Here is an 18327-nt window from a genome sequence, read left to right on the forward strand (position 1 = left end):
TAAAATAAATCTTTAAAATACATATATATATTTCAAAAACAAACAATGGAAGAGAAAAAAATGCAATGTCCTTATTGTAAACATAAATTTTACTTCAAGTTTCTCTGAAAGGACGTTGATAACCCTAAGGCTTCCCATACAAGAGTTTGATGATACTGTGTTAAAAAAAAAGTTAATAACCAAAGAAAATTCTCATTATAAAATATTAAGTGAAATTAATACAATACAAATAATGTATTATATGATTCTTAATTTTATAAATAGAAAAAAATTATGATTATTTTCCCCAGGAATCACATTTATTGCCTTGAATATGCACAGTATTGAAAAATCTGATTATATCTAGATGTTAGTGATATTTATTTTCAGATGATAAAATTATGAATGATTTTTATTTCCACCTCTGTTTTCCTATATTTATCTAATTTTCCACAGCTAACATTACTTTGACAATCAGAAAAAAAATAGTTTTTTATTCACAAGTCATTTCTTCCTTAATTTATACCTTCTTTAGTACTAGTAGAGTGATTTTTATCTATGTTAAGGCTTTAAATTTTAACATGGAATATGACTAAAAGTCGTTTTTTGTCTTTAGGATTATTCTCTAAATATTATAAATAAAATTTCATATGGTCAAAAGTATTATAACTATAATACAATCATATAACACAACAACAATTAGATCACAGTGGTCATATAAGGTTATATTTCCTAGTAATGCCATGGATGTCTTAGGTTGTGTAAGTGTACTTTGTGATGTTTACACAATGACAAAATTGTCTAATGACATATTTCTCAGAGTATATCCCTATCATTGAATAAAGTATGATTGTACCGTTCTGTTTTTATTTTGTGAATTTATAAGAAATCATCCTATAAGATAATATCCATTTGTTTTATGCAATAATTAGCCAGCAATTTATTTAAGAGGTGTCAAATATTTTTTTTAAAGGAAAAAACTCAGGCTATAGAACTCTGGCAAACTGTTTCTCAGGAGCTGGACAGATTGCAGAAACTTTATCAGGAATATATGACTGAGGCCCAGATTCATGTGTTTGAGAGTCAGAAACAAAAGGTAATTTTGGATTTTATGGATTTTTTTAATATTTCAATAAAAAATTGCATTCTTAAAAAGCTGTTTTGTATAGGAATGCTAAGACTCTATTGTCTTATTTATGTTAACAATAGATTTCTGATAATTAGATATGCTTTGAACAGGTAATATGTTTAAAATGCTGCACATTTGGTTTTATAATGTAATTAACACAGAAAGCTATGCTTACTTCTAAGAAGTAGTTATGAGATTATTTTGTATAAATAGACACACAAAGCTTTTATTTGCTTGAGTTTCTACTGGCTTTAAACAAAACAAAACTGTTCATCAAGTCATGGCCAGTGAAGAAGCCTCTCAAATACAGTGACAACACTTTTTAAAATTGAAAAGTTAATGCTCTTAAATGTAACATAATACTACAATAGATCAAATTATCTTTGTTTACCAGAGATTAATCAGAATAAAATTTTTTACTGTAGGAAGAGATCTCAGTGGCTATTAAAGACTTTCCATCCAAAGCAAAAATCATTTTAAATTTGTTAAAATTGAACATCTCTTTGCTTTGTACTTCTGTTGATAAGAAACTCACTTTTTTTCCAATATCATCCATCCCACTGGATAATCTACCTTCTTAATGCTTCTTTTGGTTCTTTTATTATTACATGCATGGAGCACTATAAAGAAGTTCAGATTGTGACTTCTTTTCTGTATTTCTTGAGAGGCAGCTATTTTTTTATTTTATTTAAGTTATACGAATTTCATGTATTTCATGTATACAGATTTGGGAACATAGTGATACTTCCCACTCTACCCTCCTTCCCACCCCCATCCCACCATTACTCATCATTACTTTCATATGCCCTCAGTTAATTTTTAAAATTATCTGCTTTGTTTACTTTATGCTCATAAAATTAAGCCTACACCAAATAATGAGTTTAACAAATAGTATGAAGAAAAAAGAACATTGTTCCTCAACTGTAGAGAAATGAGCTGTTAGTAGTCATCAAGCTCAAAATGTCAACTTCACTTCAAAGAGTACATTTTAGGTACTCTATTATTTACCACATCAGGGAAAACATAAAGTATTTGTCTTTTTGGTACTGGCTTATTTTATTAAGTATAATGGTTTCCATTTGCTTCCATTTTGTTGTAAAAGATAGCATTTCATTCTCTTCATGGCAGAGTAGTATTCCATAGTGTATGTATACCATAATTACTTTATCCAGTCATCATCTGATGGACATCAGGGTTGATTTGATATCTTACATAATATGAATTGAGCTGCAGTGAACATTCTTTCATATGCTGATTTCATTTCCCTTAGATAAACTCCCAGGAGTGTTATTGCTGGCTCATATGGTAGATCCATTTTCAATTTTCTTTTTTTTTTTTTTTTTTTTTTTTTTGACAGGCAGAGTGGACAGTGAGAGAGAGAGACAGAGAGAGAAAGGTCTTCCTTTGCCGCTGGTTCACCCTCCAATGGCCGCCGCTGCAGCCGGCGCACCGCGCTGATCCTGGCAGGAGCCAGGAGCCAGGTGCTTTTCCTGGTCTCCCATGGGGTGCAGGGCCCAAGCACCTGGGCCATCCTCCACTGCACTCCCTGGCCATAGCAGAGAGCTGGCCTGGAAGAGGGGCAACCGGGACAGAATCCGGCGCCCCAACCGGGACTAGAACCCGGTGTGCCGGCGCCGCAAGGTGGAGGATTAGCCTATTGAGCCACGGCGCCGGCTCCATTTTCAATTTTCTGAGGTGTCTCCATACTGTCTTCCACAACCTATACTAACTTACATCCTCACCAAGAGTTGATTAGGGTACCTTTTTATCCACATCTTCACCAGCATTTAATGTTTCTTGGTTTCTGTATGAAAACCATTCTAAGTAGGTTGAGGTGAAACCTCATTGTGATATTGATTGCATTTTCCTAGTAACTAGTGATCCTGAGCATGTTTTCACATCTCTGTTGGCCATTTGAATTTCTTCTTTTGAAAAATATCTGTTCAAGTCCTTTGACCATTTCTTAACTAAATCGTTTTTGTTGTAGTTTTATGAGTTCTTTACAGATTCTGGATAATAAACATTCATCAGTTGCATAGTTTGAAAATATTCTCTCCTGGGGTCAGCGCCATGGCTCACTTGGTTAATTCTCTGCCTGCAGCGCCAGCATCCCATATGGGTACCGGGTTCTAGTCCCGGTTGCTCCTCTCCCAGTCCAGCTCTCTGCTGTGGATTGGGAGGACAGTGAAGGATGGCCCAAGTCCTTGGGCCCTGCACCCACATGGGAGACATGGAGGAAGCACCTGGCTCCTGGCTTCAGATCGGTGTAGCTCCAGCCGTAGCAGCCATTTGGGGGTTGAACCAACGGAAGGAAGGCCTTTCTCTCTGCCTCTCTCTCTCACTGTCTAACTCTATCTGTCAAATTAAAAAAAAAAAAAAAAAGAAAAGAAAATATTTTCTCCTATTCTTTCAGTTTCCTCTTCACTTTACTGAGTGTTTCTGTAGCACAACAGAAGCTTCTCACCTTGATATAATCCCATTTGTCAATTTTGGCTTTGATTGCCTGTGCTTCTGGAGTCTCTTCCAAGAAGTCTTTGCCTATGCCAATGACTAAAAGAGTTCCCCCTTTGTTCTCCTCTGGTAAATTGATGGTATCAGTTCACAGACTTAGATCAGTGATCCATTTTTAGTTGCTTTTTTATAAGGTGTAAGGTAGGGGTCTTGTTTCATGCTTCTGGATGCAGAGATGCAATTTTCCCACACCATTTGTTGACAAGACTGTCATTTCTCCAGGGACTTTTTAGATCCTTTCTCAAAGAATAATTGGTTGTAAATGCATGGATTGAATTCTGGAGTTTCTGTTCTGTTTCATTGGATACATGTTGATATTGTGCTAATACAAATAATTGCCCTATTGCATTTCTTGAAATCTGATACTGTGATGCCTATGGCTTTGTTTTTGTTGAATAAGACTGCTTTAGATATTCAAGTCTCCTGTATTTCCATATAAATTTTAGCATCATTTTTTCTGTATGTTATAAAAATGTCATTTGTATTTTGATTGGAATCACATTGAATCTGTAAATTCCTCAGGAAGTATGGACATTTTGATGATTTTAAATCTTCTGGCCAAGAGTATGACCTGGCGTATGGTCTATCATAGAGAACATTCCATGGATTGATGAAAAGAATGCTTATTCTTCATTGTGGGATTAAAAGTTCTGTAGATATCAGTTAGGGGATTGGATTAAGATGGCAGAGTAGGAAGGGAGCTTACTGCTCTAGACTAGGAGAAGATAGTTTAAAAAAGTGGAGAGAGTGCAGTATCAAAGTAGAGTTAGAGAAAAATGGCAGAGGAAACTCCAGGAAAATTTAGAGGGACACAGCAGACCTACATGGAGAATGTAGACATGCCCAGTGGCCGAGAGCCTCCACACCAGCTTTGGAGAGTGAGGTGAGACCAAACTGCAGCAGTCCAAGCCATTGGCAATAAAGCTGCAAGAAAAGCCTACAGAGAATCTGGCTTACAGCCCTGTAGGCAGTGGTGTACCCACCGAACTAGAGGGGGAAAAAGGGAGGGGCACAATTTGTGCTCTTTGATCACCTTGCAACAGCATCCTGTAACAAGCCGATACAGAGCGGGTGCCATTTTGGACATATGTAACAGTTGTGCCAGCACATGCCCACTCTCAGCAACAAACCAAGCAGAGACTCCTGAGTCTCATGGGGAGAATTGACAGGCAGCTGGGTGCTCCTGACTCTCTGAGGCTTGTTTGATGAGACTGTGAAAACCCTGAAGCTGCGGGACTGTGAAAATGCTAAGGCTGGGGCCAGCTCTCTGTCATAGTGAGTAATGCCACTGCCTGCAGTGCCAGCATCCCATATGGGCGCCAGTTTGAGTACTGGCTGCTCCACTTATGATCAAGTTCTATGCTATGGCCTGGGAAAGCAGTAGAAGATGGCCCAAGTGCTTGGGCCTCTGCACCCACATGGGTGGAAGAAATTCCTGGCTCCTGGCTTCAGACCGGCACAGTTCTGGCCATTGTGGCCATCTGGGGAATGAACCAGCAGATGAAGACCTCTCTCTCTCTCTTTTTCTCTCTCTCTACCTCTCCTTATCTCTCTGTGTAACTCAGAATTTCAAATAAATAGAAAAAATCTTTAAAAAAAGAAAGAAAATGCTGAGGCTGCATGGAAAGGCTCAGGGCGTGGCTGGAACTTTTGGCAATCATTGTGGGAGGCTCCACAACTCAGGGCTTCTGGTTCCCTGGTGAGGGACATTGCTAGGGAATCTCTGCATACACTGAGGACTGCACAGATCCTTTGTGTGGTCCTGAGGCATCACAGACAAATATTATACCCACTGATGCTAGCACCCAGGCATTGGTGTCCTTTGAGGAGAGAAAGTGAGCTGAGTCTCTGCCAACAGATCAGAACAAGCATTTCCTATGATTAAAACAAAAAGTAAAGAAAAAGATTTATCATGCCCATTCTGGGTGTCACCTTAACACTCCCTTCACCCTGGAATACTGAATAGAGCTCTATGGCCACACCCACTACACACCTCAATGTATTCTCTGAAAGAAGACAGTCCACTAATCCACACAGACATTGTCCAAAGATAAAAGCCGCCACAGCAACAAAGAATAAACCAATGAGTATCTCCACAAATACTGAATAATAAATGTACCAATTCAAGAAAAAAGAATAAGGAACACAACATGACACCTCCAAAAGTATACAACATTGTGAAGATAAAGAGATTAAAGAAATGACAGAAGGAGAATTCAATAAATTGATTGTAGGATTACTTAGAAGTAATCAGAAGCAAATGCACAAACTAATGAAATTGGTACATGACATGAAAGAAAATTTCTCCCATGAAAGTGAGATCTTAAAGAGAAATCAGCATGAAATCTTGGAAATGAGGAATTCAGTAGAACAAATACAAAATGCAAAGGAAAGCCTTAACAGAATCAGTGAAGCAGAAGAAAAAATATCTGACTTTGAAGACAAATTGAAGGAGATTATACAGTCAGAGAAAAAACAAGAAGAAATTAGAAAACTAAAAAACACTGTTGGGAATCTATATGTTACTGAAAAACAGCCTAACATACAGGTTCTAGGAGTTCCTGAAGCTGTGGAAAGAGACGAAGGATTAGAAGGCCTATGTAGTGAAATAACTACAAAAAACTTCCCTAATTTGGAGAAAGAAAGGGACATTCAAGTACACAAAGCACGTAGAACTCCTAATAGACATGACCAGAAATGATCTTTACCACACAGATTGTAATCAGACTCTCCACAGTAAACTATAAAGAAAAGTTTCTAAAATGTTAACAACAGACAAAGAAGGGAACTATGTAATTATTAAGGGATCAACTCAATAGGAAAATTTAACAATTAGGTGTATATGCACCTAATTAAAGGGCATGTGGCTATTTTAAAAAAAATGTTAAGGGATCTAAAGAGAGACAAAGACTCAAATACAATAGTAATGGGGGACCTCAATACCACACTTTCAGCAATGGAAAGATCAACCAGACAGAAAATCAATAAAGAAACAGTAGATTTAGTTGACACTATAAACCAAATGGACCTAACACATGTATACAGAGCTTTTAATCCTACAGTTACAGAATACACATTCTTCTCAGCAGTGCATGGAACTTTCTCTAGGATTGATCACATACTAGGCCATAAAGCAGGTCTCAGTAAATTCAGAAACATCAAAATCTTAACCATGCATCTTTTGGACCACCGTGGAATGAAGCTGGAAATCAGCAACTCAGGAATCTATAGAGCATATGCAAACACATTGAGACTGAACAACATGCTCCTGAATGTACAGTGGGTCATTGAAGAAATCAAGAGAAATCAAAAAAATTCTGGCAACAAATGAAGATAACAACACAACATATCCAAACTTCTGGGATACAGCCAAAGAGAGTTAACAGGCAAGTTTATAGCAGTTGGTGCCTACATTAAGAAATTGGAAAGGCACTAAATAAATGAGCTGTCAGTACATTTCAAGGATCTAGAAAAACAACAGCAAACAAAACCCAAAAATATTAGCAAAAATGAAATTATTAAAATTAGAGAAGAAATAAACAAATTGAATCAAAAATACAGAAGATCAGCAAAGAAAAGAGCTAGTTTTTTTTTTTGAAAAATTAACAAAATTGGTACACCATTGGCCCAACTAACCATGAAAAGGTTAATAAAATCAGAGCTGTAAAAGGAAATGTAACAACAGACATCACAGAAATAAAAAGGATCATCAGAAATTACTACAAAGAGCTGTATGCCAACAATTTGGGAAATGTAGAAGAAATGGATAGATTCCTGGACACATACAACCTACCTAAATTGAGCCATGAAGACATAGAAAATCTAAAAGACCCATAACTAAGACAGAAATCAGTATTAAAGACCCTCCCAAAAAAATAAAGCCCAGGACTGGATGGCTTCACTGCTGAATTCTACCAGACATTTAAAGAAAAAAAAATATCCAATTCTTCTCAAGTTATTCAAAACAATTAAAAGGGAAGAAGTTCTCCCAAGTTCTTTCTATGGAGCCAGCATCACCTTAATTCCTAAACCTGAAAAAGATGCAAAAGAGAAAGAGAATTATAGACCAAATTTTTTCTATGAAGCCAGCATCACCTTAAACCCCAAGCTGGAAAAAGATGCAACAGAGAAAGAGAATTACAGACTAGTTTTCCTGATGAACATAGACACAAAAATCCTCAACAAAATTCTAGCCAGTTGAATCTAACAACACATCATGAAGATCATTCATGGGACCAAGTGGTATTTATCCCTGGTATGCAGGGATGATTCAATGTTCACAAATCAATCAATGTGACACATCACATAAAAAACAGAAAAACAACAACCATATGATTATCTCAATAGATGCTGAGAAAGCATTTGATAGAATACGACACCATTTCATGTTGAAAACTCTAAGCAAATTGGGTACAGAAGGAGCATTCCTCAACACAATTAAGGCAAGCTGTGACAAAGCCATGGCCAGCATCCTACTGAATGGGGAAAAATTGCAAGCAATCTCACTGGGATCTGGAATCAGACAAGGATGCCACTCTCACCACTGCTTCAATATAGTCCTGGAAGTTTTAGCCAGAGCTATTAAGTAAGAAAAAGAAATTAAAAGGTTGTATAAATTGAGAAGGAGGAAGTCAAACTATTCCTTATTTGCAGATGACATGATTCTATATATAGGGAACCCAAAAGACTCGACTAAGATATTATTAGAATGCATAAAAGAGTATGGTAAAGTGGCAGGGTATAAAATTAACCCACAAATCAATAGCCTTGGTATACACAGACAATGCTGTGGCTGAGAAAGAACTTCTAGGATTAGCCCATTAACATTAGCTCAAAAAAGTCAAATTCTTTGGAAAAAATTTGAGGATTTCAAATATCTTTACAATGAGAATTATAAAACATTAAAGAAAGAAATAGGATAAGATATAAAAAATGAAAAATATAACATTTTCATGGATTGGAAGAATCAATATCATAAACATATCCATGCTCCAAAAGAAATTTACAAATTAAAGTGATACCAATCAAAATACCAATTATATTCTTTTCAGATATAGAAAAAATGATGCTGAAATTCATATGGAAATACAGGAGACCCTGATTAGCTAAAGCAGTCTTATACAACAAAAACAAAACTGGATGCATCACAATACCAGATTTCAAGACATACTACAGGGTGGTTACAATCAAATCAGCCTGGTACTGATACAAACACAGATGGATATAGCAATGGAACAGAATAGCAACAAAAGAAAGCAATTCAAGCATTTTTACCCAGTTTATCTTTGACAAAGGAGCTAAAACCATCCCCAAGGGCAAGGACAGTTCTTCAACAAATGGTGCTGGGAAAACTGAATTTCTACATGCAGAAGCATGAATCAAGACCCCTACCTTACAGCATACACAAAAATACACTGAAAATGGATTTAAGACATAAATCTATGACCCAATAGCATCAAATTATTAGAGAACATTGGGGAAGACATTGGCACAGCAAAGAATTCTAGGAAAAGACTCCAGAGGCACAAGCAGTCAAAGCCAAAATTAACAGATGAAATTACATCAAATTGAGAAGCTTCAGTACTGCAAAAGAAACACTCAGGAAAGTGAAGAGGCAACCAACAAAATGGAAGAAATTATTTGCAAACTATTCCACTGATAAAGGATTAATAACCAAAATAAATAAAGAGAACAAGAAACTCAACAACAGCAAAACAAACAACCCAATTGTTTGCCCTGCTATTTTTCCTTAAATATTCCTATTGTTTGCTTTGGATTTCCTTTGTACCTTTACTGGGAGATTTTCTGCCTTCACCTTCTTTCATAATGATGACTATCTTTCTGTATTTCTGTGCACATCCTTAAGCATCATTGGTAAGCCTGGATAAGTGGAGACAGTTCCTTTCATTTTTTGTTTATTATGGAAGGTCTTTATTTTACTTTGATTCATAATTGAGAACATTGTATGGTACAGTATTTGTGGCTGATAGTTTCTTTTTATTTAGACTTGGACTATGTCTCTCCATTGTCTCCTAGCCTTTAGGATTTCTGATAGTCTATTTAGGGATTTTCTGAAACTAATCTGGTATTTCCCTTGTGCACATTTTAGACTCTTTTCTTTATGCTTACTGTTTAAGGTTTGACTACAGTGCGTCGTGAAGATCTTTTCTGGTCATGCCTGTTAAGAGTTCTGTGTGCATTGTGTGCTTGGATTTCCCTTTCTTCAAATTAGGGTGCTTTCTGTAATTATTTCACTGAGTAGGCCTTTTTTTTATTTTATACTCTTATATTCTAGTTGAATTACTTATTATTATTATTATTATTATTATTATTTTTAACAGAGTTAGAGAGAGAGACAGAGAGGAAGGTCTTCCTTCCATTGGTTCACCCCCCAAATGACTGTTACGGCCGGCGCGCTGCCATGAGCCAGGTGTTTCCTCCTGGTCTCCCATGCGGGTGCAGGGCCAAAGCACTTGTGCCATCCTCCACTGCCTTCCTGGGCCACAGCAAAGAGCTGGACTGGAAGAGGAACAACCAGGACAGAATCCAACACCCCAACTGGGACTAGAACCCAGGGTACCGGCGCCGCAGGTGGAGGATTAGCCTAGTGAGCCATAGCACCGGCCTTGAGTAGGCCTTCTAATCTATTCTCTGTTCCCACACCTTCAGGAACTCCCAAAACCCATATGTTGGTTCATTTGATAGTATCCCATAAATCTCCAACACTGTTTTAATTTTTTAAATCCTTCTTTTTGTATTTGTCTTTAAGCTTGGATATTCTTTCTTCTGCCTCCCCAAGTCTGTTGTTAAAGATTCCTGTGGTTTTTTTTTTATTTGAGATATTTAATTCTTCTTTTCTAATATTTCATTTTGATTTACTTCAAAATGTCAATCTAATGGGAAAGTTTTTTTTCCATGTCATGTATGGATTTCTTTAACTCCTGAACTTGCTTCTCTTTGCTTCTGAGTAATCTTATGATTAATTTTTTAAATTCATTTTCAGGTATTTCATTAATGTATTCGTCTTTACATTCTAATATTGACGTTTTGTTGTGTTCCTTTGTGGGAGTCATGTTGCCTTTCTTATTGTTTCTTGAGTTTCTGCATTTATTTTTGGCCATTTGTGGAATTATTGTTGGTTTTCACCTCTGATAGATTTTATCTTTGAACTATACCTCTGTGACTTAGTGGAGTTTCTGTTCTTAAAGATTTTTATTTATTTATTTGACAGGCAGAGTTACAGACAGTGAGAGAGAGAGACAGAGATAACGGTCTTCCTTCTTTGGGTTCACTCTCCAGATGGCCGCAACGGCTGGAGCTGCACTGATCCAGAGCCAGGTGCTTCTTCCTGGTCTCCCATGAGGGTGCAGGGGTCCAAGGACTTGGGCCATATTCTACTGCTATCCCAGGCCATAGCAGAGAGCTGGACTGGAAAAGGAGCAAGATGGACTAGAACCGGCGCCCATATGGAATACCAGTGCCACAGGCAGAGGATTAACCTAGTGTGCCACAGCGCCAGCCCCGAAGTTTCTGTTCTTTCACTGAATACCCAGAGGCATGTTCTGGGTGTAGTCAGGGAGTTTTGGTCAGTGCTCCAGGCTGTGGCAAGTATCCAGGGTGATCCAGTTGGGCATGTTAGATCTTCTCTTGTCAGCAGGAAGGAAGATATGGTCACATATCATTCCTTCTAAGGTGATTAATACCAAGTTTAGCCCACAGAGGGTACAACACTCATCTGCTCTGGCACATGAACTGCACATAGGATCTGTGCAATCCTTGTATCACCATGGCTCCTGCTCCAGTGATCCAACTCAGGCAGTCAGAAAGCTCACAGTGATTGCCCAGAGACCCAGCTACACCCTGTACACTGTTGTGCAGTCATGGCATTCCTGCAGTCTCAGCACACAAAGCCCCCACAGTCACGAGGTGCAGAGGACCTGCTCTGCCTTGCTAGCCTATACCTTCCACCGAGAGGCACAAATGTTCCCAGAGCCAGCTGCCTCTGGGTACCCCTCCTAGGCAGTTTGAGCTCCGGTGCCAGTGATACATTGAGAGGCTGGGGGCACCTCACGTTGTCCATGGGTGTGCAGCCCCCTGTCATTCCTCCTAGGAGGACTCAAATTCAGGCAGATTTTTCCGTCTGGTAAAATCCCTGGTTCACAACTGATCAGAATAAATGACACAGCCGCTACTCCTTTCAAAATGGTGGCTTCACCCTGCCAGTCGCTGTGCATGCATGACAGCCACTGCAGCCACTACTGATTTTAGAATGGCAGCTTCTCCCCAGCCGAGCTACCCCAGCCACTGCTTGTGTCATGATAGTGCCCTCTCTCAGCCAGTTGCCAGGTGCCTTTGTGGGGGGATAAGAGAGAAACATGCTCTTTTTTCGCTTGGTTAGAGGGGTACATTGTCCCCCTATGGCTCCAGACCTGGCTCATGGCATGCTCTCCCTCTGACTATATTGCATTTGGCAGGACCTGCTGCAGTCTGTTCTCACCGTGCTCTCCAACCTGGCACTTCTTTCATCTCTTGGCTTTGGGCGTCATGTGTTGTGTCCATGCTCATTGCTTGGAATCCATACCTTCCATGCTGACCCATGGTGTCCCTCTTCCTTCTGTAGAGTTTCCACTATAGATTTATCTATGACTCTCCCCTGAGAATGTCCTTCCTCCACTTTTTTTGCTACTGTTTTCTCACCTAGCCTAAAATAGTACATCATTTCTCAACTCTCATTTTTAGACTTTTCAAGTTTCAGTATATGGATGTTCTTTTATTATCATTGTAATTGGGAATTTCTACCTCAAGAAGTGGTAATAATACTTAAAAGGTGCTTATCAATTTATAAAATAGCATTTCTCTTTTTAAATGTAATTTAATTTTGTTTGAAAGGCAGAGAGAGTTCTTCCATCTGTTGGTTGACTCCCAAAAGGCTCACATTAGCTAGGATTGGGCTTGGCAGAAGCTAGGAGGATGCAACTCAGTCCTAGTCTCTCATGTGAAGGCAGGGACATGAATACTTAAGCTGTCACCTGCTGCCTCTCAGGGTGCTCATTAGCAGGGAGCTGCATTCAGAAGCAGTGCAAGACTCAGTGCAAGCTTCTCATGTGGTATCTTCACCACTGTCCAAATGCATATCAAACAAAATGCTGTTTCTGTGTGTGTTCTTCTTTGAAAATAACTCACCTTTAGTCTGATCTGTAGGATTTTAGCTCTTGAGATTATTTATATTTATCAGTTAAATTCATAAGGCATTTTTTAACTGAATAGGATCTTTTTTGTACTATAGCTATACAGTTAGTTTTTTTGTTTGTTTTTGTACAAGTTACAAATGATACTTGGACAAGTTACAAATAATACTTTATTCTTTTTATCTGGGTAGTCTATCTTTAATTCTGTCATTCAGTATATTAACAATTCCTCACAGATTTGTGTTATCTGTAGAAATAATGTTTGATGGAATCATAATAACCAATTAAGTAATTGAAAATTATGGGACTTATCTATTTAAAAAAAAACGGGTGGGCAATAATTCTTCATGTCATGGCTTATGTCATAGATTTTGAATAGTTTTACATGTGGTTTCCAATATTGGGCAAAATTTCTTATAACATTGAAATTTTCTAATTATATGCAATTTTTGGCAATATACTGCTTTTAATTTTAAAATATTACCTCTTATGGATTGATTTTTAGAAATATGAGTTTACATAACATTTTTACACTAGTTTCAACATTGTCACCTTAATAATTCTTAATCATCTAAATGCTTTATTTAATCAACTATTAATTCACACTGTGATAGAATATACATGTTTTCTAGACTTGATTTTAAGTATGGATTGCAAACAAAATGCTATTTATGTATTCTCCCTAACTTCCCATTGTAGGATCAACTGACCAATTTTCAACAGCTCACCAAACAACTTCATGTTACTAAGGAGAACATAGAAACGGTAAGTGCAAATAACATTTAGTTTATCTGTTTATATAAACTAGAAGTTGTCACTGTAGTCTTATTTGTTTATATTAACGTAAACCAAAACCACAACAGAAAATCTGCAAAATTAAAATGAGTAAGTGCTACTCCTTTATATATATTTTTCACATTCAGCTCTATGTTGTAGTAGACAGTATTTTTTGGACATCTAATATTTTTATTTTTTTGTATTTAAGGTATAGAAATATCATATATACATATTTAGGGATATAGTGATTATTCTCACCATACCTTCCCTCCTGCCCACACTCCCTCTCTTCTTCCTCATCTCCTATTCTCACTCTTAATTTTTAAAAATTTATTTTCAACTAACTTTATACTCATAAGTTTAAAAGTACACTAAGTAAAGAGTTCAATAAATAGTATGAGGGGAAAAAACACTTCCTCAACAGTAGACAAGGGCTGTAAACAATCATTCAATCTCAAAATGTCAATTTTACTCCTATACATTGCATTTTAGATAGTCTATTAGTTAAAAACAGATCAGAGAATACATATCATATTTGTCTTTTTGGATCTGGTTAATTTCACTAAATTTAATGGTTTCTAGTTGCATCCATTTTGTTGCAAAGACAGGATTTCATTTTTTTTTAATGCTGAGTAGTATTCCATAGTGTATGTATGCCATAATTTCTTTAGCCATTCATCAGCTGATGGACATTGGGTTGATTTGATATCTTAGCTATATATTAGCAGTGAAAATGGGAGTACAGATAACTCTTTCACATACTGATTTAATTTCCCTTACGTGAATTCCCAGGAGTGGGATGGCTGGGTCATATGGTAGATGTATTTTCAGCTTTCTGAAGTATCTCCATACTGTCTTCCACAGTGGCTGCACCAGTTTACATTTCTATCAACAGTGGACTAGGGTACCTTTTTCGCCACATCTTCACAAGTATTTACTGTTTGTTGATTTCTGTATAAGAGCTATTCTAACTGGGGCAAGGTGAAACTTCATTGTGGTTTTGATTTGTATTTCCCTGATGACTAGCGATATTGAGCCTTTTTTTTAATGTGTCTGTTGGCCTTCTGAATTTTCTCTTTTGAAAAATGTCTGTTTAAGTCCTTTGCCCATTTCTTAACTGGATTGTTTGTTTTATTATGGTTGAGTTTCTTGAGCTCTTTATAGATTCTGGATATTCAACCTTTATCAGTTTCATAGTTTACAAATATTTTATCCCATTCTGTCGGTTGCCTCTTTGTTGAGTGTTTCTTTAGCAATGAAAAGCTTCTCAGCTTGATGTAATCAATTGTCAGTTTTGTCAATACCTGTGCTTCTGGGGTCTTTTCCAAGAAATCTTTGCCTATGCCAATGTCTTGCAGAGTTTCCCCAATGTTCTCTAGTAATTTGATGGTATTGGGTCTTAGATTTAGGTGTTTGATCCATTTTGAGTGGATTTTTATAGGGCAGGGGTGTTGCTTTATACTTCTGCATGTGGAGATCAAATTTTCTCAGCACCATTTTTTGAAGATATGTCCTTGCTCAAAGGATTGAGTTTTAGCTCCTTTTTCAAAGATAAGTTGGTTGTAGTTGTGTGGATTGATTTCTGGAGTTTCTATTCTGTTACATTGGTTTACTCATCTGTGTTTGTGCCAGTATCAGGTTGCTTTGATTATAACTGTCCTGTAGTTTGTCTTGAAATCTGGTGTTATGATGCCTCTGCTTTGTTTTTGTTGTATAAGATTGCTTTAGCTATTCAGGGTCTCTGAAGTTTCCATATGAAATTAGCATCATTTTTTTTCTAGATCTGAGAAGAATTTCATTGATATTTTGATTCAGTTGCATTGAATCCTGAAATTGTTTTTGGAACTATGGACATTTTGATCGTATTGATTCTTCCAATCCATAAAATGGAATATTTTTTCTATTTTTTGTGTCTTCTGTTACTTTAATGTTTTATAATGTCCTCCTTGATCAAATTTATTCCAAGGTATTTAATTTATCTGTAGCTATTGTGAACAGGATTGATCTTAGAAGTTCTGGAAGTTCTTTCTTGGCCATGGCATTGTCTGTGTGTGCAAAGGCTGTTGATTTTTGTGTTAACTTCATATCCTGCCACTTTTCCATATTCTTTTATGAATTCCAATGGTATTTTAGTGGAGTCTTTTGGTTTCCCTATATATAGCATCATGTTATCTGCAAATAAGGAATAGTTTGGCTTCCTCCTTTCCAATTTGTATAATTTTTTTTTTCCTAATGGCTCTAGCTAAATTGGTGCAAGACTATATATTGAAGTAATAGAGAGAGTGGACATGCCTGCATGGTTCCAGATCTTGGTGGGAATGCTTTCCATTTTTCCCTATTTAATAAGATGCTGTCTGAATTTTTTGTCAGAAATTGCCTTGATTGTGTTGAGGAATATTCCTTCTATACCCAATTTGCTTAAAGGTTTCATCATGAAAGGATGTTATGTTTTATGAAATTCTTTCTCTGCATCCATTGAAATGATCATGTGGGTTTTTTGAAATTGTATTTAAATTATACAGGTTTCATGTATTTCATATATACAGATTTAAGAAAATAGTGATCCTTACCCCCCACCCTCCCTCTGCTCATGCTCCAACCCTCTTCCTCCTCCCTCTCACATTCCCATGCATAATTTTTACAAAAATCTGTTTTCAGTTTACTTAATGATCATATAGTTAACCCTTCACTAAATAAGAGTTCAACAAATTGTATGAAGAAAGAATAAAACCCTGTTCTTCAACAGAAGACAAGAGAGGTAAAAAAAATCAAGTTTCAAAATGTCTGTTTCACTCCAATACATTACATTTTAGGTGCCCTATTTATTACCTCAGATCAAGGAAAACATATTTTTCAGTTTCTTAATGTGAGGTATCACATTTCTTGATTTGTGGATGTTGAACCATCCCTGAATACCTGGGATAAATCCCACTTGGTCTGGGTGAATGATCTTTCAGATATGTTGTAGGATTCAATTAGCTCATATTTTGTTGGGATTTTTGCATCTATGTTCATCAGGGATATTAGTTCTCTTTCCTCGTTGTTTCTTATTCTGATTTAGGAATTAAGGTGATGCTCTTATCATAGAAAGAAGTTGGGAGGATTTCCTCCCTGTCAATCAATTTGGATCTTTTTTTTTTTATTAGTTGGGCCAATGGTATATCAATTTTGTTTATTTTTTCAAAAGACAACTGTTCATTTCACTAATATTTTTGCATTTTTGTTTCAATTTTATTTATTTATTCTCAAATTTTAATTAGTTCTTTCCTCCTACTAATTTTGAGTTTGTTGTTTTCCTAGATCCTTGAGATACATTGACAGCTCATTTATTTGGTGCCTTGCCAATTTCTTGATGTAGGCACCTATTGCTATAAAATTCCCTCTTAACACTGCTTTTGCTGTATCCCATAAGTTTTGATATGTTGTATTGGCATCTTCATTTATTTCCAGAAATTTTTTGATTTCATCTGTGACCCACTGTTCTTTCAGGAGCATGTTCTCCATGTGTTTGTATATATTCTAGACATTCTTGAATTGTTAATTTTCAGCTTCTTTCCATTGTGGTCAGAAAAGATGCATGATAATGATTTTGATTTTTTTGAATTTGCTGAGACTTGCTTTATGGCCTAGCATATGGTCTATCCTAGAGAAGGTTACATGCACTGATGTAAAGAATGTGTATTCTTCATCTGTGGGATGAAAAGTTCTGAAGATATTAGTTAGGTCCATTTCGTCCATAATGTTGATTAGTTCTGTATTTTTGTCGCTTTTATGTTTAGTTGATCTGTCCATTGGTGAAAGTGGGTTGTTGAAGTCCTCTATTACTATTGTATTGGAGTCTTTGTCTCCCCTTAAATCCATTAACATTTGTTTTAAATAGCCAGGCACCCTGGCTTTGGATGCATATACATTTATTATAGTCACATCGTTCTTTTGAATTGATCTCTTTATCATTATATAATGCACTTCTTTGTCACTTTTAACAGTTTTTGTCTTGATGTCTTTTTTTTGATATTAGGATGGCTACAACTATTTTTTTGCTTTCTGTTAGCTTGCAGTATCTTTTTCCTTGCTTTTACTTTCAGCCTGCAGGTATCTTTGTTGGAGAGGTGTATTTCTTGTAGCCAGCAGATGAATGGGCTTTATTTTTTGATCCATTCAGCCAGTCTATTTTTTAACTGGAGAGGTGAGGCTATTTACATTCAAGTTTATGATTTATAAATAATGACTTCCCCCCTGCTATTTTTCCATAATGTCCCTATTGTTCACCTTGGATTTTCATTGTACTTTTACTATTAGATTTTCTGCCTTTGCGTTCTTTCATAATGATGACTTTTTTCTGTGTTTCTATGTATATCACATCCTTAAGTATCATTTGTGTTTTTTCCTTTTTTTTATTTAATGAGCATAAATTTCCAAAGTACAGCTTATGATTTACAATAGCTTCCTCCCCCCTGTAACTTCCCTCCCACCCACAACGCTCCCCTCTACCACTCCCTCTCCCCTTCCCCTTCACATCACGATTAATTTTCAATTATCTTTATATACAGAAGATCAATTTAGCGTATGTTAAGTAAAGATTTCCACATTTTGCTCCCACACAGAAACACAAAGTGTAAAATACTATTTGAGTACTAGTTATAGCATTAATTAAACACCTAAGAGTAATTGTGTATTAATTACAGAGTTCAACCAATAGTTTTAAGTAGAATATAAAATGCATCTTTTGTGTTGTTGTGGCTT

General features: G+C 36.6%; 1 protein-coding gene across 3 annotated transcripts in view; it reads left to right on the plus strand.

Annotated features, from left to right (window-relative positions):
• SCLT1 (sodium channel and clathrin linker 1) overlaps positions 1 to 18327 on the plus strand; it is a 278922-nt gene that overhangs the window by 91250 nt on the left and 169345 nt on the right. For all 3 annotated transcript variants that reach the window (XM_017347573.3, XM_008267951.4, XM_051819886.2), the window contains exons 7-8: positions 953 to 1075; positions 13507 to 13572. In XM_017347573.3, the coding sequence (XP_017203062.2) occupies positions 953 to 1075; positions 13507 to 13572 (189 nt within the window). The remainder of the gene's footprint in view (positions 1 to 952; positions 1076 to 13506; positions 13573 to 18327) is intronic.

This window comes from Oryctolagus cuniculus, chromosome 8 (assembly GCF_964237555.1).
Source record: "Oryctolagus cuniculus chromosome 8, mOryCun1.1, whole genome shotgun sequence".
NCBI lineage: Eukaryota > Metazoa > Chordata > Mammalia > Lagomorpha > Leporidae > Oryctolagus > Oryctolagus cuniculus.